Source organism: Necator americanus, chromosome III (genome assembly GCF_031761385.1).
Source record: "Necator americanus strain Aroian chromosome III, whole genome shotgun sequence".
NCBI lineage: Eukaryota > Metazoa > Nematoda > Chromadorea > Rhabditida > Ancylostomatidae > Necator > Necator americanus.
This window is the reverse complement of record NC_087373.1, coordinates 8,819,744-8,844,701: the sequence shown is the minus strand read 5'-3', so window position 1 is coordinate 8,844,701 and position 24,958 is coordinate 8,819,744. Positions and strand designations below refer to the sequence as shown.

Sequence of the window (24,958 nt, the reverse complement as noted above, 5' to 3'; positions counted from 1 at the left end):
TGTGTTACTTTCTTTTGGTTCATCAGCGCTTCGTTTATCGGTGAAACGGATTAGTCTCTATGCTTCATGGATTGCTATGAGGTCTTTAGTGTTATGAAACTTACAAGCCACATACCGAACAATGACTACTACTAGAAAAAATCTAGCATAGGAAAATTTTGCAAGCATTGCCTTCAATTTGCAACATGACAGAGAATTTGTTTTCAGATAGCAGCTAATTTTTCTGCCATGTCATTCAAAGCATTTCGCACATGCACAGCGGGCGCTGATATGGTCGACTATCCTACTGTGCTCTTTCATCGTCAAATTCTGGACAAATGTCGTGAATATGGGAATCAAATAGCTCTGGTGAATATTCTTCTCCATTCATTTTCGGCTAGAAATGAGCAAATTTGTGATTTATACGGTCAATATAAATATTTATATTACCTATGTTGGATCACATTGTATGCCCTTATGCATGTACGTGAAATCTGAATGGTAAAGGAAAACTACAAATCGCTCTAAACCTTCTCGTCGAGCAAGGAATTATCGTAATTTTTCTTCTCTCTTTTCTTTTCTCTACTTGTGGATCCATTTCCATTTCCTTGTCATTTTGATTGTTTTTATAATCTTCAAAAACTTTTTCTAGCTATTCTTATTGTTCTGATCCTTTTTTTAGAGCTATAGTTTCATTTGAAATATGTGTGGATATAAAAATAGCTATACGAATAAATAAACAAAGTCAGGCTTTTCGCAACTAATCCGTTTCTGCTGGTTGCAACGTTAATTTTTGCAAACTTTTTTTAACGTAAACGGTCTCTGGGTCGCTGTAAATGTTTCAAATTTTAAAAATTTTCTCAATAAATACCGTTACATAGGGGTGCTTATTTTTTCTATAAATAAATAAATATATATACCGGCCTGAACGTCCCGCTAAAGCCAGACTTCAGGTTTTTTCCTGTTCGCGTCGCTCGCTTTCGCCGATCAATAAGAAATAACACCGGTGACATTTTTGTAAAATTACAATTGTTTTTTCTATCAATTTTTTTTATCTGGAAATTTAAATGTAGATGAAAGGTTCTCCCTAAATGCTCAGTTCTATATTTGGAGAACAATGAATCTTGATTTTACATCTGTGTTTCTCTCAAACTTTCACAATTTGGAAAAATAGATCGAAGTCTGAGTTTCCCCCGTTCTCAGCTATTAGCAAAAAATGATGTGCTAACATGAAGACGTGAATATCACTATCGTAGTGACAAAAATAACGTTCTACGTCAGATCGCACAAACTGTTGGGTTCTAGGCATTGTATCTGATCAGCCGTTCGCACGTGTGTTTCCTCTTTTTGAAGAAAAGATGTTAAGAGCCCAAGAGCATCATGGAGACATGCTGGGAAATAGATAACGGACGCAGTGAAACCCATCTCTCCCCACTCTCTTCCTGGCACCATTCCGACCTTGAGGGACCCACCCCACCCCATTTTACAGCTATCTGGCTCCGGGGCACGAAATCGACGCTGTAGAATCCGCCTTACCCAATTTTACCGCATTGATTCTCCAGCGCACCAAACCGACACCATCGTATCCGTCTCCCTCTTTTTTTTTTTTTGAGATTTCTTGACTGAGACACACACATACACAGACGCATACACGTGACAGAATACGCCCTTTACTATACAACATGATGGTTTCAAAATTTGGAAGTAAACATTCACATAAAAGTTTGTTTACGTCCACTATGAACATATGAGAGAAAGTAATTTGTCTCATCAAAGACAACAGCTACTTAGGACTTAGTTAGATAGCTTTGGAAAATGGTGAACAGGCAGATTGCTGGCCTTTCAGGTGCATGGCGGTGGCTGAGGACCTCAACGGTGCAGAGTTTTGCATCATTATGGAGTATTTTCGTGACATGTATGCACAAACAAACAAACAAACAAACAAACAAACAAACAAACACACGGACCAAGCGCGTTATTATACAGCATGATATAAGTACATCATTTAACTCACAATCCTTCCATTTACTTCCCTCTCCTATCACAAATGTGTTAGTTACCTATCAGCTGCAGGTTTCAAATGTGTTTCAACTGTTTTCGCGCGTACATGTATAAATAAAGCCAATATTCAAGCATTTACTAACATAGCGATGTTAATGTTTACTAGAATCATGTCATATGACAACACGCTTTGTCCGTGTGCCTGCGTGTCCCGAAAATACTCCGTAATGAAGCAAAACTGTATAACTGTGAGAACCGTACCATTGGTACGCATTTGGTAGGCGAGCACTCTACCATTGGACTATTGTCCTAGATCTATTTTATATGGCTTTGTATGGTGTCATTGTTAAGATAAGTTGGTTTCTGTCGTATGGTGGTGAGTGCAAATATCCTTCTATGTGAATGTATACTTCCAAATTTGCAAAGCATCATGGTACATAATAACGGGTTTATTCTGTCACGTGTGTGTTTGTCAGTCAAGAGTTTTTGTCAAGAAAAAGAGAAGGAGACGGGTCCCAAGGCGTCATGTATAGTATAAAAACGTAAGAAGTGGTGCCGAAGGAGTCTCACGGACTAGGATTGGTGCGCCAGCCCCGCTAAGCGGTACATTCGGTTGGGATGGACCCGGTTGCATGTAATTGGTGTGCCGTTGTACTGTAGTATCGTGCAATTAATTCATGTGGATTTGGCAGAAAGTAAATGAGACGTTGTGAACCGTTTCATAGCCATGGACGCTGCACGTGTTACGTCTCACCTCTATGTCTCCTCCGCGTATCTACGTTTGCCCCAAGTAGGTGACGTGCTTTCTCCAGAAAGTGGGAACACCTATGCAAACGGCTGCTTAAATAGAAGCCAACAGTTTACGTGATCTGACATTATCTTTATCGGTTCGATAATGATGCTCATGTCATTTCATGATATCACATCAATCTGTGTTAATTAATGAGGAAAAAGGGAGAAAACTCACTACTTTAAATAATATTCTCAAAGTGTGGATGTTTTAAAGAAATATATAAATATGTATAATCAAGTTTAAATGTTCTCCAGATTTAGAACTAATGTGTTTAGGAAAAAAGAAGAAAAAGGAAGAAAGCACCGATAGAAGAAAGATAATTCTAACTTCACAAAAAATGTCTCTTCTCTAAATTTCTGTTGATCACTGAAGGCAAGAAGGGATTATCGCAAAAAGTCTGAAATTCGGCCTTAGTTGGACGTTCTGACTAATTTATAAGTAATTGTCCATGTTCTCAGAAATACGAAAATACAAATAAAACATTACAAAACGAATATTATTAAATTATAGTCAATTTTTCATAAAATTAAATAGTCGTGTTTTTTTTCTTTGAAATTGAGCGTTTTCCAATGTTTTATTTTGTGGAAATGATCCTATGAGGAATCGCTACTAGTAATGGTGAACACTGCATTCGCTCCACTCAGATATTATGGATTTCTTAACCTCGTATCGTTTACTCTTTTTAATAATATGAACAGCACTGCCGAGTGCTGCCGGTGCAACGATAAAAGGTCACCAGGTTACGTTTGTGCGGTCGATGGTTCAAAACCGTGTCATGTCAAAAAAGCTACTGATTGCTACGATATATATATATATATATATGCCAACAAAGTCGTTTGGTGTGGTAAGAAAATGGTCCCAACAAGTCATTGTATAAGTCGCACAGTGCGTTTATGCAATTCTGAACTGAATGGTTAACCCTAAAGGACGGCCGGTCAACATCAATTATTTTATTCTTTATGTTTAGACTGATGAAAATGTCAATCGTAGCTTCTATGAAGTCGACGAACTGTCGCATCGTGTTGCAGCTTTCTTAGACACGCTTCACTTCGGTGAAGGTTTGTCTCATAACAACTATGTTCAAATTCGAAATTACTGCGTATTCCCACGTTACAGGCGACACAATTCTCATGATGCTTCCAAATTCGTCATGGTACCCCATAATTTTCTTGGGTGGCGCTCTGATTGGTTGTTGTATATCCGGGATTAATCCGGAATCCTCCACAGGTAGGCATCCCAAAGATTCTTCGATGTCTCGAAAAAAAGCCGTGTGAAAGATACTAATTTTTGCAAGGAGGATGCAATAATGCTTATTTTTTTCCAGATGAAATACGATACTATGCGAAGAAATGTGGTGCCGATGCAGTGCTATGCGAAGCGCAGCACGTGTCGAAGTTGAAGGACATCTTTACTGCTGACAAGGTTTACTTACATTTTTCTGATTATTTTAAATCGTGGGGCGGTGTAGCGGAGTCGGTACGAGGTTCTACTTTGGCTATAATCGATCGGAAGTTTGAATCAGCCCTAGGGTGAACCAAGACTTTCATCTCTCCGGGTTCGACAAATTGGTAACAGACTTGTCTAGGAGGTTAAAAACACTGACATGACACATCGGCTAGTGTCCGCAAGTCATTGTAAAGCTGCAAATGTGCGTGCATAAACCTGAGTTCAAGTTGAACGCTTAGGAGCGTATCCCAATAGAGAGTGATGAACGCCGCGTATTTTATCCTTCATTGGAAACCTTCCCACAATCATTTGTCATCTGGAGACTATTTTTGAAGTTTTCTCGTTGTGATTCTCTTTTGCTAGCCAAGCATAAGACTTCTCTCTTTTTTTTAGGCGTCATCTTCCTCTTTCACAGCGTGCAACTCATTTGCTTACTGCACAAACAACACGCATTCACGAATTTATAGCGTTCCATTACGTCGTGCTTGAGTCTGCAGTGCACTTGATATGTGCGGCGGTACCGCCTCTGAGTTTTGCCCTTCGACTGGAAGCCAGCTACAAGGTGCGCTGCAATGATGTGCGCGCTGTTACCTTCAAGCGGCTGAAAACGGTGGCGTTTTGTACGCAGCCGTTACGATTCATGTTTTCGCATCGGAACACGAAAATTTTCTAGTCTTCAGAAGAAAGTAAAATAATCAGAATGGGGAAAATTGGTCAAAACGAGAAAAAGTACGTCGCGGTTGCTTGAGCGGATGTCCCCGAAGCAGCGCTGTAGAGACTGCAGTTGGATTCGAAGTGGGACAATCGCGAACGGTAGCGAATAATGCTGCCAGCAAGGGTCCTCACTCGATCCCAACCGCTACTCTCACCTCTCACTCTCACGCTTCGAGCGCAGCCGTTCACGTAACTGCACCGTGTTTCGTATCGTTTTGACCATACTATACGGTACTCTTGATGCTGATTCTTACAAAATGGTGTACTATACAACATTTTGTGAGGATGTGCATCAAGATTTTCCGGCTTCATCTGAAGTTGAGGCATAGACTTCTTTCCAATTTTGTTCCCTTGGTCACTGCAGTAAGATCGTGATGCAGCCATTATTACATTCATTGCTTTACGTTACATTCTATTACGTTTACGTACTTGTTTTTGGCAAACTCTTTACGTTTGAAGAAAATTACGCTTGGTAATGAAAGTCTCAGTTCAGTACGGGGTTCCTCTGAGTTAGGTGCCAAGCCTGAAGTATACTATAGTGAAGAACCTCACAAGGAGATGAACACGATGGTACGGCAGCTGAAAAGATTATTTTTCTCCCTTCGTCGTTGTCAGAGACGGTCTTCTTCGTTTCTTCTGTCACAGGGGGAGAGAATAACGGATTGCTCTATTCCTCGCCTGAGCAGTCTTTTGGATCTGAATTAGAAAAAACCACATGGCCGAAAACGACAGCTTTGGATTGAGGTGATAACGGAACTTCTGATAAGTCCATAAGTATTCGAGCGAGACGTTAAAGGCAGCATACCACGAATTTCTGGGTGGTACGGATTTCAGGTGCCGTATACGCGGCCGTAGATTATGGAGATCGGCGTGGTTCCGCTCATCTCTCCCTGAATCACTGTGAGCAGCCGGCCCCTGAATGCTGTTTTGTACGATGCCTTCTATTGCAACGCGCCACCCTTGCACGCACAGCGTCCCTTACTGCCTATAGGGGCAGTCCGAACCGATTTTCGACGAATCGTAGGGCGGAGGCGGCGCAAGGGGTGGAGCGTTGCAATAGATGGCGTCGTACAAAACAGCATTCTGGAGGCGGCTGTTTACAGTGATGCAGGTAGAGATGAGCGGAACTACCGCCGTCTCCATAATCCATGACCGTGTATATGGATACTCCACCTGAAATCCTCACCACCTCAGATTCGTGGAGTGATGCCTTTAAGCTTAGCACGATAAGGATCAGCGTTTTTATTCTATTTATCGCTGGAGATCGAGGATATTAAGCAGAACTACGTTCCATCATGGCTTACCTCAGCGAAGATGCGAGAAATGCATGCCTAAGGTCATAAGAACAACTTGCTAAGTAAGTGAAAGCAAATCAAACGCTAAAAACCCATCTTTGCAGATACTGCTTTTTTCCACGTCAGATGTTAGCAAGGAATATCCACAATCACCTATAATACCACGTGATTTGCCGGAATTAAATGCGAAAACAATCAAGAAACTGTCCGAGTTCAGCGTACTCTTTGACGATGTACTGTTGATGCCGTTTTCTAGCGGTACCGGCGGCTCACCACGATGTGTGCTTCTGACACATCGCAATTTTAGTGCGGCAACCTCAATGCTGAAAAGGTTCGTTCACATCTAAAACGTATTTTAATGTGGGAAACTCCTCAAATCTATTCAAACAGGGCTTTGTTCGATAAACTTTTGCCTGAGACCAGACGGAAAACGATAGCTGTTCTTCCATTCTACCATGTTTCTGGATTTTGGGCGCTACTTTACTGCCTTTTGGAAGGATGTCATACCATAATAATGAAATCTTTTCATCCAATTCCAATGTTAGAGATGATTGAAAAATATGAGGTTAGTTCAGCTAACTTATTCAAGGATATTACTATACGAATATTAAGCTGAGGTAAAATCCGTCTTTGTGAAGTGTGTTGTTTCAAATCTGAAGAGTTTCTGCAGAATAAGAAATTTGTGAGTAAATTGTAATTTAAGTAATTGTAAGTAATTTTGGAATTAGAATTAGAAATTACTAGCCAGAGTAATTTGAGAGTTTGCACTGATTCATATATCACAGTTAAATAAGTTTTTTTTTTTACAAAAATTCGAGAATCAATTTCCATTTTTCGGACGAAGCAACTCCTAACACCGTGGGAGTAACGAAATGAAAGCTCGTAAGAGCGGATTTTATAATGGAATGTAAAAATTTGCTTCAATTTAATTCCGATTCATTGTAAAGAGTTCCTTCAATTTAGTTTTTAAATTAGTTGCTTTATTAGTCTCCTTGATATCCTTCCATTTTGCTTCTCGTTTGAATGTAAAAATTTGTTTCGTTGGGAGAATTGCAACTTCTGACTTCAACTACACTGATTCTTTTTGGCGAGTTCTTGGGTTTTTACTTATTGGTGGGTCCAAAGTCTACTTTCGACAGTAAGACTATGCTAACAAGGAAAATTTCCGTGACGCTTTTTCTCAAACAGACTTGTCTACTTAAAATGAACAAAAAAAGTAAAACGGTAGTTTCTCCTAATTTTGGGATGGCCGATGATTTGTGGATCGGTGCATTTCTCATGTCTTCGCTTAAAGGCATCACCCCACGAATCTGGGGTGGTGCGGATTTCAAGTGGAGTATTCGTATACGGCATAGTGGATTATGGAGAGGGGGTGATTCCGTCCATTTCTTCCTAATTGCTGTAAAAAATGGCGCGAAAGATGTGGTGCGTGCACAAGGCTGTCACGCTCCAATCGAACTCCTTGTAAAAAATAGCGCGCCGGAACGCTCTTCGAAACGGATCTTCCGGGCCGTCTTTTACGGCAATTAGGAAGAAATGGACAGAATCACCCCTCTTTCTCATAATCTACTATGCCGTATAAGAAAAAAAATCCACCTAAAATCCGTACTACCTCAGATTCGTGGGGTGATGCTTTTAACAGCCATTGGCGATAAAATTGTCACTGGCAGTTGCGGTCATTGTCAATATCGAAATATAGCAGTAAAACAACTTTAACCATCACAAGAAAGATGCTAATTTACTTTTTATTATGAATTTAATCTTATTGGTTTTTTTGAATTTTGTTCAATTCATTTTCCCAATCTAATTAATTTCATTCCTGTTAAGTGAAGCCAAGTGTGATTTTGTTGCAGGTGGATACATTGAATGTGGTCCCTTCTATTATTCAATTCCTTTGTCGCATCGATACTGGACGCTTCAACCTCTCTTCACTCAAAATTGTGCTTTGCGGATCGAACTCTCTCGGAAAAGAGCTGTGCAAAACGTTTCTGGATCGATTCCCTTCAGTTCATCATTTGATTCAGGGTATATTTTCTTTAGTAGGGAATATTGCTACAAGACTAACTCGGAGATCCTTTTATTTTCAAGAATTTTCAAAAAATTTGCTATTTCTTTTTACTAATGTGAACTGATCCGTCCAAGAATCCTCTTTAGCCTGTTGTTCAGGTTACGGTATGACCGAAGCTGTGGTACTTTCTCACATCAGTCCACTTGGACTACCAGACGAGAAACATCTGGGCAGTTGTGGGAAGCTGATACCGGGATTCGAAGCTATGGTATGAACCAAAGATGAGATACATAATTAAATATACATATAAGTAATTTTATGTTCTGTTTCATTTTTTCAGTAGAGATATCAGGAAAATTTCTCTTTTTACCTTTCTCATAAGAATTGAGAACTTCAATTTCCTTTCCTTAAAAAATCCCGCTGGAACTAATTCTGATAGTCTTTTTATTCGCACTATTCTTTCGTCAGTTCACCTACATAGCTCTGGTTGTTGGTGATATCTTTTTCCTCCTTCTCTTCCTGGAACTAATGATCAGTGTGATTCAGTTAAAAGACGAAAGTGGCCGTGTCGTCGATGGCCCGTACAAACCAGGAGAACTTTACATCAAATCTCCCTCGATTATGCTTGGATATTTGAACTACGAAGGTGAAGATGTTATTGTGGATGGATGGTACAGAACTGGTATGTTTAGAATTTCAGCAGAGATCTGTAAAGGGAAAACAGGAGGATAAGGTATAGGGTTTCCTATTTGAAAGTATTTTTTTCTTCTAGGAGATATCTTATACTACGATGAGTACGGTTTTTACTATGTGGTTGGCCGAGTCAAGGACATCATTAAAGTGAACGGGGTCCAAGTAGCACCGTCACAGTTGGTAATGTGTTTTATTGAAACTCAATTTAAGTTTTATTATTATTTATTATTAATCAGTTAATCTAAGAGGACCGTAACTGGCGTGGTGCGGAAGCCACAGCGAAAGCTTAGAGTTCAGGTAGTATAGCTTAGAGTTCAGGTAGTATATATAACCAAGAGTGGTTCCCGCTCGTGATAAAAAGAACGGCGTGGAAAACGTCGTTTTTTACGGCGATCCTAGTTGAATTGCGTCAGGCTTGTGCTCGCGCCAAACCCAACTGCGAGCGGTCCATGAATAGTGTCTCAGCGGTCTACTCAAGCAAAACTAATGAATAGTTGCTGAGGGTCTTTCAACTGTAGGTGAAGGCAAAAAGAATGGTTGATGAAGAAGGGGAATGCTTTATGGTCTTTTTCAACACATTAAAGGCATCACCCCACGAATCTGAAGTGCCACGGATTTCAAGTGGAGTATTCGTATACGGGGTCGTGGATTATGGAGAAGTGAGTAGTTCCGTCCATTTCTTGCTAATCGGCGTAAAACAAGGCCCGAAAGATGCGGCTTGTGAACATGGCTGGGGCGCCCCAATCGAACTCCTTGTAGAAAATAGCGTTCGTTCGAACGTTTTTTTCAATCCTCGGATTGCATCCCTGAAAGTGGCGTTCAGTGTTTTAGTGAAGAATGTACCTGACGTCAATAATTGGTTATTATTGACGGATGTCATATTGAAGGGAGTCATTAGTGGTGTTATTTTATTTATTTACTCATTTATTCACGTACTAACACCGTTGGCGTCGAACGAAGGTAACCAACCATATTTTGTCCAGGTCAAGATTACGGAACGGTGAGTTATTGATTGTGAAGTTTTGGCAGCTACTCAAAAAAACATCCCTGTATACCCTATATACTCAGTAACGGAGCGTTTATTGCCAATAGATTTCACAACTGCTTCCGTTCCGATGTCCTATCCACGAATGAACTAACGATTCGGATCAAAAATGATGCGTCCGGCTTCTAATCATGGCTGAGTGGTCTAGTGGTATGATTCTCGCTTAGGGTGCGAGAGGTCCCGGGATCGATCCCCGGCTCAGCCCAACGTTTTATTCAAAAGCATGATAATGTATAGTTTGGAATGTTTGGTGTGATTTGGTAAGTTTCTAGAAAAAAAAGTAGGAAATATTAGAATGTGCGATCTGCAAAATAGAATATTAGACTGTACGATCGATGGTTTGAAACCGCCCTAATGTCAACCAAGCTTTTCTTCCTCTAGAGTCGATAAATATCTAGGGTGATAGAACACTGACTTGAAACACTGGCTAGAGATCATTACAAAGCTGCATACCCACATAGGCCTCAAAAAATTCTGGATTGAAATTGAACGCGTAGACGCATCCTCACAGGGACCGATCAACGTCGTGGACTTTACCCGTGACCTGTTTCCCTTTATCCATATCCTATGTATCGTTCATAACTTCTGTTCTAATGGATATAGGATCTTCCTCTTCTTTTTAAAATTCTTTTCTGGTTCCTTTTTCTCTGGATATAGGTAGTTTCACTTTATCCATATCTTATTTATCATCTATAACATCTGTTCTAATGGATATATGTAGGTTCTTGTTCTGATTTTTCTGTTTTAATGGATACAGGTATATTACTGGACAATATAGACGATACCTAGCTGCCTTCAGGAGGACATAATTCTTACTCATCCATCGGTGAAAGAAGTTGGCGTGATTGGAGTCGAACATCCAGAATGTGGTGAAGTCCCGAAAGCTTTCGTTGTGCTACAGGATGGTGTTGATGAGGAACTTGCAAAAATGAGCATACAAGCTCTTGTCAAAGGTTTGTGAAATATTTCTTGTGAAATATAAAGTGCAGAAATTAATCTTAAGAGAAAAAAACCAATTTTGACAATTTGCAGAAAAATTGTCGTTTTCAAGGCAGTTACGTGGAGGAGTAGAAGTCTGCAATGAACTGCCGAAGACAAGTAGCGGTAAAATAAAGCGTAGCGAATTACGTAAACGTTACGCTAAACAGAATCCCTCGAATTCTTCGGTCTCATTCCCTTTGATTGATTGATTCTCATTACGAGAATTTATTGCGCCAACATTAAAAAATGTGTTGTTTATTCCAATTTAATGACAGCTATGGCATCTATATTAGATTAAATGTTTGTAGTTCGTGGATCCATCATAAATGTGTAATTTTTAGCAATTTTTAGTTAATCAACTTCGAAAACGAATAGAAACAATTTTTTGCGGTGCAAAAACTTGATCCGCATTCCCTCTGAAGTCAAAAGTAGGACTGGTATCAAAAATCCCTACAGTTTTTCCTTTTAATATTTCAAATCGACTTTTTAAAAAAAGATATTTTCTTTTTGATATTCGAGAAAGTGTGACGATAGAGTTCACCTGACAAAATACAACAATTTTTGTGCTATAGTTGCACTAATATTAGCGAAACCATAGAAAATTAGCTAAAAATTGGTTATCAAAAATCAGAAAACCCTTTTTTTTCATTTTTTCCAAGCTAGAACTGAAAAAAAAACTCCGAAAATAATCCTTAATTCGTAGGAAAATTACGAATGTACCTAAATAAAAGTGCCTATTTAAGTCTCATGTTTAAGTTCCCCCTTAAATGTCCCCTCTTTTTGCACATACATAGTGAAATATCCACGAAATTTATTCGATCCTTAATGGAAGTAACAGATTTAATTTAGCACCCATCAGTGTAACTATGACGTTTAGCGATCTTAGCTGCCAGCTCACGCTATTCGGAATCATCATTTGGATGCAAACATATCGCGACGGCATCGATCTCTCGATCCTTTGTGCGATAACAGCCGGCAGACGCGTTGCGCCACGCAGCAATCTTCGTAGCTGGCCACGATGACCCTGTTATTTCTTGCACACGACTTACATATTTCATTTAGGATTTCTTAATAATGGAAAAATGAGTAATAATAATAATAATAATAATAATAATAATAATAATAATAATAATAATAATAATAATAATAATAATAATAATAATAATAATAATAATAATAATAATAATAATAATAATAATAATAATAATAATAATAATAATAATAATAATAATAATAATAATAATAATAAAATAATAATAATAATAATAATAATAATAATAATAATAATAATAATAATAATAATAATAATAATAATAATAATAATAATAATAATAATAATAATAATAATAATAAAATAATAATAATAATAATAATAATAATAATAATAATAATAATAATAATAAAATAATAATAATAATAATAATAATAATAATAATAATAATAATAATAATAATAATAATAATAATAATAATAATAATAATAATAATAATAATAATAATAATAATAATAATAATAATAATAATAATAATAATAATAATAATAATAATAATAATAATAATAATAATAATAATAATAATAATAATAATGAAAATAATAATAATAATAATAATAATAATGAAAATAATAATAATAATAATAATAATAATAATAATAATAATAATAATAATAATAATAATAATAATAATAATAATAAGAAAATAATAATAATAATAATAATAATAATAATAATAATAATAATAATAATAATAATAATAATGAAAATAATAATAATAATAATAATAATAATGAAAATAATAATAATAATAATAATAATAATAATAATAATAATAATAATAATAATAATAATGAAAATAATAATAATAATAATAATAATAATAATAATAATAATAATAATAATGAAAATAATAATAATAATAATAATAATAATGAAAATAATGGAGAATTGATTGCTGCTATGATATCAACTATAATAACTTCCAATATTTCATGTAACTATTCCTTTTATTCTTAACTGAACTCAGCCAGCGACAAACTTCGGATTTCCGCCCCTCTTCAAAATTTAAAAAATGTTAATATGTAAAACCGACCTCACATGATGGTAGGAAAATTCCCTTTAATTGTTACAAAACCTGTATGTTTCCAATTCCGACGTCATATGGGAAATCGAACTGTTCTTTAAAATTAAAATTTTCTCTTTCCCTTTAATGATGCTATGATGCATAGTGGAACAAGTTGTGAAGAAAACTTTTCATAAAGAAATAAGGAAAAATGCCGCAGCATACGAGGAAGATGTATATTTTACTGCCTTCTTTCAGTCTAAAGCAATTATTTTCTTGGAAGATATTTCATGTCTGTTCAAAAATTTCGTATTTCCGCTCCCTTTTCTGGCTTGACCTTTTCTGATCTCATAATCTAGTCTAACTGGTTGAGGACCAATTGTCCTGAATGCTGTTGTTGTAGTACTGTTTCAATTGTGCTCACGCATCGTCAAGTATGGCCAAGAAAACAATTTAAATTACCATCAAAAGCGATTTTCCATCAAAGAACAAATCGAACATGGAAAACAGGAAGTTACTAGGAAGTACAAAATCATTTGTGAAATTTTGTGGAGCTCTGGAGTGCAGTAGTGCAATTCCGACCAGGTACTGCATGATTGGATGATATCTTTTCCAACAATGTGCGAGGAGTTATCAAATAAAATATTTATTCACATTTAGATGTTCAAATGTCAATGTTGGCGTCAGAATAAAGCGTTTCTCTATGTAGCCTGCTGCTACATCTTCCATAAATTGAGATAATGCTCTAATAATTGCCAAAACAGATAAAAAAAAGAGAAAAAAAGAAGATCAACATAGTAAGACTATTCGAAAAAACGTTTCAGAGGTCAGATCTAGAGCAGGTTACAACTCGATCTGTCAACATTTCCAAGGGCCTAAGTAGTTGGATGGGCAACATTAAGGAAGGAAAAGGAGGCAAAAGAAAAAAAGGTGAAAAAAGAAATCACAATTACAAGTACATTGTTCAGTGTTATGGCTGAGTGACTGAAGGATTCAAAACAACTTTGGGAAATTTACAACGTCAGCAACAAATGAATGAAAGCGTGAACGTGGCGAAATTTCAAAAGTTGATTTGAGCCCTCAAAGGCACAATTCCTCAAGGCAAAGTTATGTTCGGATGAACGATCAGAGGTCAGGATAGGGGAAATTTACGATTTCACGGATAGGCATTTATGGATCTCTGATAGCTCGACACGCAACACAAAAAAAAGAACATGATCACATATATCGATACACCACCGATAAATTAAACCCACGATAATAAGGCAAGCCATGGCTAGGTACTTAAAGTTGCATTTAATGGCAAGTAGTTAATGCTGTTGATAAAGAATCGTTGTGTACTAGCTGACAATTAAAGACGCTATGCATTTGCTTAAAATATTTAAGTATAAACAACAAAAAAAAGGTGCAAAAAAAGAAGGTACAATATAAAAGTCCAACAAAAATTCTCTTGATGATGTCTTTATAAGTGTTCCGGCTTCCACTCCACCGACTTCAATGACCACATCTAAGCATGAAAACATATAGAAGACACGAATATCTTCCAATGATTATAACCATTTTTTGTGATATAAATTAAAAGATTTACAAGTAAATATCAAATTTTAAGTCTATGAGCGATCTTCCTTTACCTCCTGGACAAAATTCAGCAACCACTCAAATATCAATACTAATAAATGATAATTTAAAAAGATAATTATAGATAATTAATAATTAAATAAAAGTGGGCGTAGTGTAGCGGTGTATAAATTGGTACCAGACTTGTTCAGGGGGATAAAAACTCTGACTTAAGACATCGGCTAGCCACCGCAAGTCATTGTATAGACCAGTTACACTTTCGTGAACCTCAAACTATTCTAAATTGAATTGAACGTGAGGGCACATCCCAAGAGGATTGATCAACGCCAGAAACTTTATCCTACATCCTCATAATAATAAAATACTATTTGAACAACATTAGCCCGACGAGAAGAAGCCCCAAGTTTTTTGTACTCAACTCGGAATGTGTTCAAGCAAGCTGATGCCACAGGAGCAGCAGACACATCGCGTCAACCCAGATGAATTTGCTATGGTGAGGTTTTCACAAAAATTAGTAAAATTTAATTAGTAATTAGTAGGATGACAGCTGCATAACGTGCGCTTCAAAAAGTGCTCGTAATTGCTCTCTAGGTTATGTTGCTCACACTCAAATTATATAAAAAGTTAAGATAACAGGATGAAATATTGGGGCGAAATGTACGAAATAAATTAGGTTGGAATTAAAATATTTGTAATATTAAACGAAAAGTCAGCATCAGATGTGTTCAGTCGGCTGAGCGCGATGCATCCCCAGGAATCCACTACTTTTCTGTGGTTCAGCCACTTCCTCCTCCAATTCGACTTGCTCCAACCGAAAATGCATCCTGGATCAGCCGGTGATAAATTGTCCTGCTTTTTCAGCTCAAAGACTCTTTGGTTAAGACACGTACCGCTCTTGCGATGTTTAAAGCAAAGGGGGCAGATTCAAAATTGATAAAGGAGGGAGAACGGAGAGGACATTTCGTCCATTTCCCTAATCCGAAAACCCAGAAAAGCTCATTCGTTTGGCGCACCATTTTACAAAGGTGATGGAGCGCGCCAGTCTTGTGCGGCGCCGATCCGTTTTTTACGGCAATTAGGAAGAAATGGATGGATTCACCTTCCTCTCCGTAGTCTCCCATCCCGTATACGAATACTCCACCTGAAATCTGCACCACCTCAGATTCGTGGGGTGATGCCTTTAAAGATTTTTGAACACAGCGATATATTTATACGCCCCTAGATGTTTAGGGATGTGCTGTTTTTAAAGGAAGTCCAACTAAGCTCAGTGATTACGGTATTTGTCTAAAATGAGAATAAAACAAATATGAACTACCTGTTCTTGGACGCCGCGACTACAGTATGACAGAGTTGGCGGTGATAAATTATCCTGCTTTTCCAGCTCAAGGACTCCTTGGGTAAGACACATGCCGCTCTTACGATGTTTAAAGGTTTTTCTCTGAAAAAAGAAGTTTACAGCAAACAGAGTGAAGAAGGAAAGGAAACCGTCGGCGGATGAAAATTTATCTCCTATATTTTCTAAATGCTATAAAATCATAAATCATCGTATGCTCATAAAAAAAAACAAATATGTAATAGCGTGATGATCCGTAATTAAGATTAGTTAAATTTTTGTTCCCTCACTCATCTGCTCTAGTTCCTAAAACATCGGAGAAGCTAGCTCTCTATTTATTTATTTATTTATTTATTTATTTATTTATTTATATATTCATTCATTCAATCATCCGCTTATTCATTCATTCGCTCGTTCATTCATCCACATGATCAATCACTCATTCATACATTCACCAGTACCCATTCATTCACTAATTTATGCATGCATTCACCTGTATCATTTATCCGCTCACTCACCTCCCATTCGTTTATTTATTTATTTGTTTTTTCATTCATTCATGCGTTATTCATGCTTGTCTGAGCTCTTTCTTTGTCTTAACTCGAGATTTTCATTTGTTCGAAATTTAGGAACGCTAACATATGTAGTTTCCTTCATGAAGATGTGTCGGTGCACCTTCGTGTGCGGTTAATAGATAGATAGACAAATAAATAAACAAATAAATAAATAACAAAATGTCAACGTACCCGTCGATTATAGTCCCAACCTTCGTTTTCATAACCAGCACATTCCTTCAACTGCACAGCCCATTCACCGTTCGTATGAATGACCTGATTTGCCGAAAGACACATATGTTCATCTGATTTCAGTCGTCCCTCTGCTGTATATATCCAGAACTAAAATTTTCATGTTTTGAAATCGCTAATTGAATGATGACATTGAAATAGTAATAATAAAAAGATGACGGGTGCGGCGAATATCACGTAAATATGATCCCTGCACGTTGGGGTCCCTAGGATTTCGCTCAAAACGTTCACAACCAACCTGCCAATGATCGGATCCTAACGTGCAAGGAGACATATTTAGGCGATTTTTCTTTGTTCCAGGTTCACCAGGTCGATTCACTATACAGTAAGGTTTCGTTTTTCCTACAGAGATCTGAAAAAAATAAGGATAAAGTACTGTTGAGATGTATCACCTGTGTTTTGTCTGCTTTTTCGCTACACGGCTTTTGGGTGCTTTTTTTAATGCCGGACGAGTTAAGCGCCCATGCTAAGCAAGTAGAATTGATTCCTTCACCGGTAAAATAAATCTAAAAAAAATTCTAGGAAAAATATTAAGAGATCTAGGAAAATCTTTAGGAAGACCAACAATACGTGCTATACATAGATCATACCCTGCCGAAAAAATCCCCGTCCATAGGCATATGATGATCGGTGAAGACGTTAGCTAGATACCATTTGAAGCTCTTACATTGCAATCGACGTCGGAGTTCCATCCGTTCACTCATATCCACTAATGTACGGAGTTTTGCCGTTTCTTAAAAAAAAAGATATCTATGAGGTTCTTGGAACGATTCTGAAAGCATCATACAACATTTTCTTTTTTTGTGTTGAAGATATGGATTGCAAAAAAAAACCAAAAAATCGAAAGAAAGATGTTAAACTAACGAGGTTCATCCTCGTTGGATATTTTACCCCTCAAAATCCAAGAATAATTCAATTAGTCCTAGTATTGCTTAAAAAATTCAAAGTAAATTATTTGAACAACTTAATATTCATTTATTCCTATAATTCCAAATGCAAAAATACTTAATGTACCTAAATACTTAAATAAAATACTTAAAATAATTAAAAATACTTAATGCAAAAATACTTAAAATACTTAGAGAGTAAACTTAAATTTCTCAATTTTCACGAAGAATAACAAATAGTATCATGTGCTTATCGCACAATGATAATTTTTTGCGATCTATACATCTGTTGAAATTTATTTGAATATCAAAAATACATGCTTACGTGGGGCTAATTTGTAGAATAAATATTTCCACTCGTCCATCCATACTTCAGCGACTCGAATCATATTTCCATCAAGGACCTGAGCAGCAATGGATTTATAGTAAAAAAAATTATAGTAAAGACTTTACTTTTCATGTGGTCACAAACAACTTTAACATTTCACAATTGTACCACTTTTTACATTGTTTTTTTTTTCTAAAATTTTGTTATCTTTATCTATTTTATAATTCATCTCATCATCTCTTCACTTTCTACACTATTTTTTTCCTGTGTACTAGACTATCCGACGAAACGGGCGTCAAGTACATACAAGTAGGCTCACCTTTCCTGTGGATTTCCCCGGGACATCATGCGGAGAAACGTGACGAAAAATGTGCCCCACATGTGAACAGGGGAGAATCTCAACTCTGCCACCGCATTGCCATATCTGAAAAATCCCAGTAGCTCCAAAAAATTCAGGAATAATTTTGTAAAAAAACATAATTGTTTTGTTATTTTGATTTTCACAGAAAAAAAAATGGCTAGCAATTTTGATATGTGTTCTTCTCGTAGCTTCCTAAGGGCCGTATTACTACGAACGTTTTATTTATATCGTTAGTCTCTGGACAATTAGAAATCCTAGCAAGAATAAGGAGAAAAACATGTAGAACAGCCAGCAGTAAATCTTTAAATACCGTATCCCTTGCCATGTTGGCGCATTTTCCCAGCGTTTCCAGTTCCAACTATACAAATACAGTTAAATTATAGCATAGAACAGGATGAATGCACTCACTCGGAATGAAATTTCCAGATTCTCACCACCCCATATATCCATTCCATGATCGTACGTTCCTAGTTCTTCAAAATAATGACGATCTATACTAAACAGGCCGCCAGCCATTGTTGGAGATCTGAAAGAACGTCAAGAGATCTATTAGGGAAGGTTCTTTTCAGCTGGTTATTATTAACTCCAGGAAGAAACCACAGAAAAGTACATACGCTATTGGAGAACTTGGATCTTGTAGTCGCTTCTTAGCCATTTCGGTTGGCAATGCGTACCATCTGTAATCACAGAATTCGAAAAAAAAGAAAGAAAGAAAAATTAAATGTGTCCAGCAAATCCCTTCACTGTTACGCTGCTCTAACCTGAATTGTAGGTTCCAGTTAAAACCACCGCGGAACATGTCGAGACCTTTTTGATATTGAAAGGTGCGATCGTTTATTACGTCGATAACCGGGCAAACGACAGCTTTTCTTAAAAAAAGAAAAGAACGAGTTTTCCATGTTTTTCTAATTCCGATTTGCAAATGGTGTTGGTGAAAAACAACAAAATGTTCAATGGAAATTACCGTACGCTATATTTTACTACATTTGAAAAAAAAATGAAAATATACATAAATGCCTTATAACGACAATATTTTTCATAACAACATGTGCTAGGTACACAGATGATATTGAGATTTCACCTAGAAGTGATTAAAATCAATAACATGGGCTTAACTGCTTTACGCTCTGTTTAAAAAAAATGTTCCTAAAAATCCTGTTCTTCATATTTTAAAAATTTTCCAGCTTATTTAGTTGGATTCGGCATTTTTTTCACTGGAAATAATGACTGTTCATCGCTAGCGCTTGAATACGCTTCAGGTGTAGATTATTCCACGATTATGGACAGCTCAATCGAATTCTTTCAGACATATATCGAAAGAAAACAGCACTGAAAATCCCCAAAAGGTCGCTTTTCCTTCAGAAAACCGTTTTCAGAAGAAGAAACGAAACTCTTTGAGTATTTTCGATGCTGTTAAGACCTTCTTAGACAGTAGAACTTTTGACACAGTAATAATTTTCCGTAAAAAGTAGGATAAGATAAATAAGAATAAGATAAAAGGAGCTAATCAATTTTATTGCCTGGAAAGTTGTGAATTTGTAGAGGGAGAGAGAGCGCGAAAACGACAACAACATGATTCTGAGAAATTTCTGCCAAGAACTTTTTCCTGAAGTTATGGTATGATCAAAGCAATCAGATTTGTGGCGTAACTAGACGTAAAACTCGAGCTGAAACGGTTATTGATTGCTCGCAGGTGGCCATAAGAGGTTGCTATAGAGCACGCTCTAGATTGCGTCGCGTCAGCGCGGATGAACGCAACCGGCGACAACTATGCGCAGATAGAAGGACTACGACTGAGGATACGATACATAGACTGGTGTGGCCCGATGTAAGTCAAATTTGAAAGCTTATTGAGGGCATTTGATGGGTAATACGAAGAAAAAAACAACGCTAAATGAACAATTTCCAAGTCCTCCCTTCTTGAACCCTCAGGATTAAACAATAAAAGACGTCGAGACTTACCGGTTTTCTTTTATCCTATCCAACATCGGCTCTAACCATCCTTCAGTGCATTCACAATGAGAATCAAGAAACGTGAGAACATCTCCTGTGGCTTCCTGGAATTAAAATAGCTCGAAGAACTATTCTTACACTTAAATAACGGGATAATGGAAAATTTACACTCATTGTTATGCTAAACAAACCTGAGCTCCCATTAATCTCGCTCTGATTAATCCTACACGATCCTTGGTTCTTATTATTTTCACCGGCACCGAATAGGTACGAACAGCTTCATCCAGAACAGGATATTTTAGAAAAGCTAAAATTTTAGCGTTAGTAAAAAACGACAAACCAGTTGTAAACATTTGTTGTAAACACTTCTCATACTTCTGTTCGAAAAATCGTCAACAAGGATGACTTCTTCAAGAAGGATTCGCGGCGATCGATCGATGACACTTTGAACCGTGCGGAGAAGCGTGGAATATGCTTCATTATGGTAGACGATAATTACAGATGTTGAGGGTAATTCGGTGACATCTAAGAATTTACTAATAACGTGATATACGTTAAACTCTTATTGTTTACATTTATTAGTAAACATATAGGAAACACAAATGAATACGTAATCCGAAAACTTGAAAAAGTTTCTCAGTCACTTGCTCGTTTTGCCTTTGATTTATTGGATTTGTTCTTATTTGACTGTGGATTGCTTGGTTTCACTTTTTCTCATTTTGATGGATAAGTTCATTTTCGAATGAGGAAGTATTAGATCATCTCATAAAGGGAACGATATCTCACAATCTTTTTAGGAGTTGAAGAGAAGAGAACTTTTTTAAAGCCTAAAATACACCCTAATTCAATCTCAACGATTTCCTCTGTTCTTTATGAAAGAGTTTAAATCCTTCTTTTCAAAAATTCACTTTTCGCGAAGAAAAGTGTTCCTTCACACTGCATTTGAAGCAACTAAATTATTTTTTGGAGGGTTCAGTCTTAGTGAAACAGAAGCTGTGAAGGGAAAATGACATTTATTATAATAAAGCTGTAGAACGTTTAGACCGTTCCAGTATTAACGGCTCTTACTTATGTACCTACTCCGGATTTTGCAGCCAAACATTGAAAAAGGTCCTAGAATGAAGACTATTAGGCGATTCGCCTTTTTAAAAGTGAAATATCGCGTCAAGCATGTGGTTTATGCACGGATTCAAAAGGCGCGTGTAGTTGTGTCAAAACGACATGAAGCACGGACAGTTGCGTAAGCGGCTGCGCTCGAAGCGGAGCAGTAGAGCGTAGCGGTTGGGATCGTGTAAGGATCCTCGCTACCGTCACCCATGTCTGCAGTTCGTCATGGTCCCACCTCGATTCCAACCGCATTCTCCACCGCAACGCTTCGAGCGCAGCCGCTTACGCAGCTGTCCGTGCTTCATGTCGTTTTGAACCAACTACACCATATACATAGAATGGAAACGCTTTCAAGAATTGATTTATCGAATTCGTTCGTTCAACACATTTTTTTTTCTGGAAAAAAATGTTGAAAAGAGAAGAATCCAGTGACTTACTTCTGTATTTCTTGGTACGACAAGATGGTTTCCGATAGTCGCCCAATGTTCTATTCAGAGCGATGCGATCACTGACGAAAATGCTGAACTGAAATCGGAGAGCAGTTCGAAATCTCTCGGAAGAATGAGAAAAGTTCATTCTGTTTAGTTTCCAAGGACTTCAAATATTGGATTAAAATTATAATTTATTAAATTACTTATGAATTAGAGAATTCGCCTCATAACCATGGAATGATAAACACTTTTAGATGAACTGCATCAAATCTCAAAAATAAACACTTATTCTTAACGTTCTGCGCCTAGCACATGTGTAAAATTGGTCTTGTGCCGGAAATTCGTGTACTGTACCAACCTGATTAATAGAGAATGTTTCATCGGAAAGAATTTCCTCTTCCTTCGTCAATCGAACAGCTTTTCCACCTTCACCCCAACCATGAATAGGGTTATAGTTGTTAGCGTTGATCTCCTCTTAAAAATGCTAATTTCATAGAGTTTGTATTTTCTCATTAGAGCACTTCTTCACATAGAGTCAATCTTTAAATTCCTATGTAATTAGTAACTAAGAAATGCCTGAAAGATTTAATAATTTAAAACTGACCGCTAGTCAAATTTCTCAATTTCTCCTGCGGTAAATTCCCGTTGTAATGTCCGACTACTACTTGCACAGCTCTACTGTTTCGATGCTCTGCTACCGGCGGTGAGGGCTCGATCACCTGACGGAACTAATAGTGAAAATACATTGTGAATAATAATAATAATAATAATAATAATAATAATAATAATAATAATAATAATAATAATAATAATAATAATAATAATAATAATAATAATAATAATAATAATGCTGACAATAATAGCAATGATACTAACAGTACTAGTACATTGTGAATAATAGTAACCATGCATATTATACTTGTAGGTCAACTCTACAACTCAATTTTTTTTTTGGAAAAATTAAATTCGAAAGTGTCCCCTGAAGGACAAAATTTTCCTCAGTTGGAAGAAAAACTGTTCTCGGGGACATTTTTGGTAATTGTTGGGATGGACGGCTCAATTGTTAAGATCCTTAGTGGTACTAAATGACTAAGTACTAGCCAGTAAGCTATAAAAATTGTCTTAATATTGAAAAAGCCAAAATACATCATTTTTAGAAATCTTGTGGCTACTTTGATCTACTTATATTACTTATGAATGAATTAAGAAGAATAGTGAAAGAACTGTAGTTGGTTATTTTTTGCAAGAATTTACGTATAAATGGAAATTTTTCACATAATTTTTAGTACCCTGTTCGATTATGGGTGTATTATGCAAAATCATTTCAAATCAATTCCAACAGCATAGCCTTCTGCTTTAAACATTTGCCGTTAACCGCCTAATGCTCTTCATTTCACAAAAATCCAAGACTTTTCAATTGAAGAAGTAAAAATTGTGTAAAGAGGGCTACAACATGTATGTGTATTCTCATTTCCTTCTCTTTCTCTTCCCTATTATTATATTATTTATTGTATTATTTATTGTGTTCTACCTAGTTTGCTTTGTTTTTTTTTTGTAAACAATATCAGGCGTTCAGTTTCTTCGTTAAAGGCAGCATATGACGAATCCGACGTGGTGAGGGAAAAGGAAAAGCCAGAGATGGGGTCATAGATTGCGGGATCAGGGGTGGTTCCGCTCATCTTTCCCTAATCGTCGTAAGACACGGCGTGAGAACTGCTTTATTTCTTACGAGATACGCTAGAACGCTTCTCTATGTATACGCTCAGGTCTCTAATGGAGCATCACAAATACTTTTCATGAATAGGTAGATTCTAAAGATCTTTGGTACTGAGCTCAATTAAATCCAGAAAGTATATTTAAAAGAAAAAAAACTTTAGGAGGAATGAAAGAAAGGTAAGATTTTGCTTCAAAAGAATTGAAAATATGACTTGAGGATCTTTTTTTTTCAAATCCCGCTTTGTGGTTCCCAAAAATTTGGTACAAGTCAACTACAGTTTGCTACATTAGTAAAATTTGCTCGTGTAATCAAAACCATCCTAACGTTAGCCCAGAGTGGAACTTAAGGGCTAGCCAAAACTGTAGAGTAAATTAATAAATTTTGCTGATATGGAAGTATTTTTAGAAACTGTAAACTGTCAGCAAGCAAATGTAGTACTGTAGATAATTATTGATCCGATGAGGCCGAAAAAATCATATAACAAGGAAAAAAACTAACCGCATCCTGTATATATAGTATGATTATCGTCAGTGTACACCATATCAACAGAAATGTAAGCAGGAATAGCAGATAGTGGAGAAATTTCCGTAATTTCCGCCTATTTTTGTACATCGGAAGCATTTTTGTGAGAATGACGGATCGATTGCAGGCTATCTACGAAACCCAGCTTAGAAGCCGGGGAATGGACCGTTATGTAGACATCTGAAACAAAAATGCTACAACTTGAAGTCGTTCATGGTCATGAAATCGTGGCGGTTAGCAACGAAAAAAAAAAGAGGGAGAAAAGTAGGAGGACACTGAGAATAAAATGAAAAACCTGTACTGTCCGTAAAAAAAAAGCTTGCGATGATTTTTTGAAATAGAATAAAGGTGCAGAATTAAAGCCGTTCTCGCTAACCTATTTGGAACGAATTTTAGATTTTGTTTGCTAAATCATGAAACATGTACAGTAACTACGATAAGAAATAAAGGAAAAAGGGTCTGGCGTTGATCAATCTGCTTCGAATGCCCACCACGTTCACCTCGATTCAGAATCGTCTGAGGTTTACGAACGTGTAACTGGCCTATGCAATGACTTGCGAGTGCGAGTCGGTATGTCACATCGTTGTTTTATCCTTCCAGACAATTCTGCTAACGATTTGTCGACTTCGAAAGGATGAAAGACTTGGTTGGCACTGAGGCGGTTTCAAACCATCGACTTTACTGCGCAAACAACGGACCTCTAACGGACTGCGCTACACCCGCTCTAGCTCTAAAAAAATAGGAGACGTAAATAAAAACCAAAGCTTTTTTTTTTTTTTTTTTTTAAAAAAAAAACATGCAGACGTAACAGTGGAATTATTATGTGAAATCGATTGGAGATGTTTTATCGATTATTGAGTTAAATTTGCAATGTTGAAAACGCTAATAGATTTATACTTTCGTTTACTAAACTTCTAAAAAAA

General features: G+C 36.7%; 2 protein-coding genes across 5 annotated transcripts; one reads left to right on the top strand and one right to left on the bottom strand.

Moving 5' to 3' along the window:
* Positions 1–228: 228 nt before the first annotated feature.
* On the top strand, positions 229–11,164 carry RB195_009013 (uncharacterized protein; the record flags this gene model as incomplete). Its single annotated transcript, XM_064195809.1, has 12 exons — positions 229–348; positions 3,741–3,831; positions 3,890–4,000; positions 4,098–4,195; positions 6,333–6,559; positions 6,619–6,793; positions 8,082–8,253; positions 8,395–8,504; positions 8,783–8,918; positions 9,009–9,109; positions 10,774–10,927; positions 11,007–11,164. The coding sequence occupies 12 exons, from the start codon at positions 229–231 to the stop codon at positions 11,162–11,164; spliced, it is 1,653 nt and encodes a 550-aa protein (XP_064046954.1).
* An 845-nt stretch (positions 11,165–12,009) lies between these two features.
* On the bottom strand, positions 12,010–24,134 carry RB195_009012 (uncharacterized protein; the record flags this gene model as incomplete). 4 transcript variants are annotated; one of them, XM_064195808.1, is made up of 19 exons in its annotated part: positions 12,010–12,907; positions 14,506–14,519; positions 15,906–16,028; positions 16,670–16,819; positions 16,968–17,081; positions 17,122–17,235; positions 17,320–17,462; positions 17,942–18,020; positions 18,264–18,368; positions 18,714–18,831; positions 18,920–18,982; positions 19,067–19,174; positions 20,268–20,362; positions 20,450–20,565; positions 20,634–20,783; positions 21,803–21,890; positions 22,155–22,270; positions 22,401–22,515; positions 24,012–24,125. In XM_064195808.1, the coding sequence occupies 19 exons, from the start codon at positions 24,123–24,125 to the stop codon at positions 12,010–12,012; spliced, it is 2,823 nt and encodes a 940-aa protein (XP_064046951.1). The 4 variants fall into 4 exon arrangements, with proteins under 4 accessions (XP_064046951.1, XP_064046952.1, XP_064046953.1 ...); XM_064195807.1 differs by lacking the exon at positions 16,968–17,081; XM_064195806.1 differs by lacking the exon at positions 17,122–17,235.
* Positions 24,135–24,958: the final 824 nt, after the last annotated feature.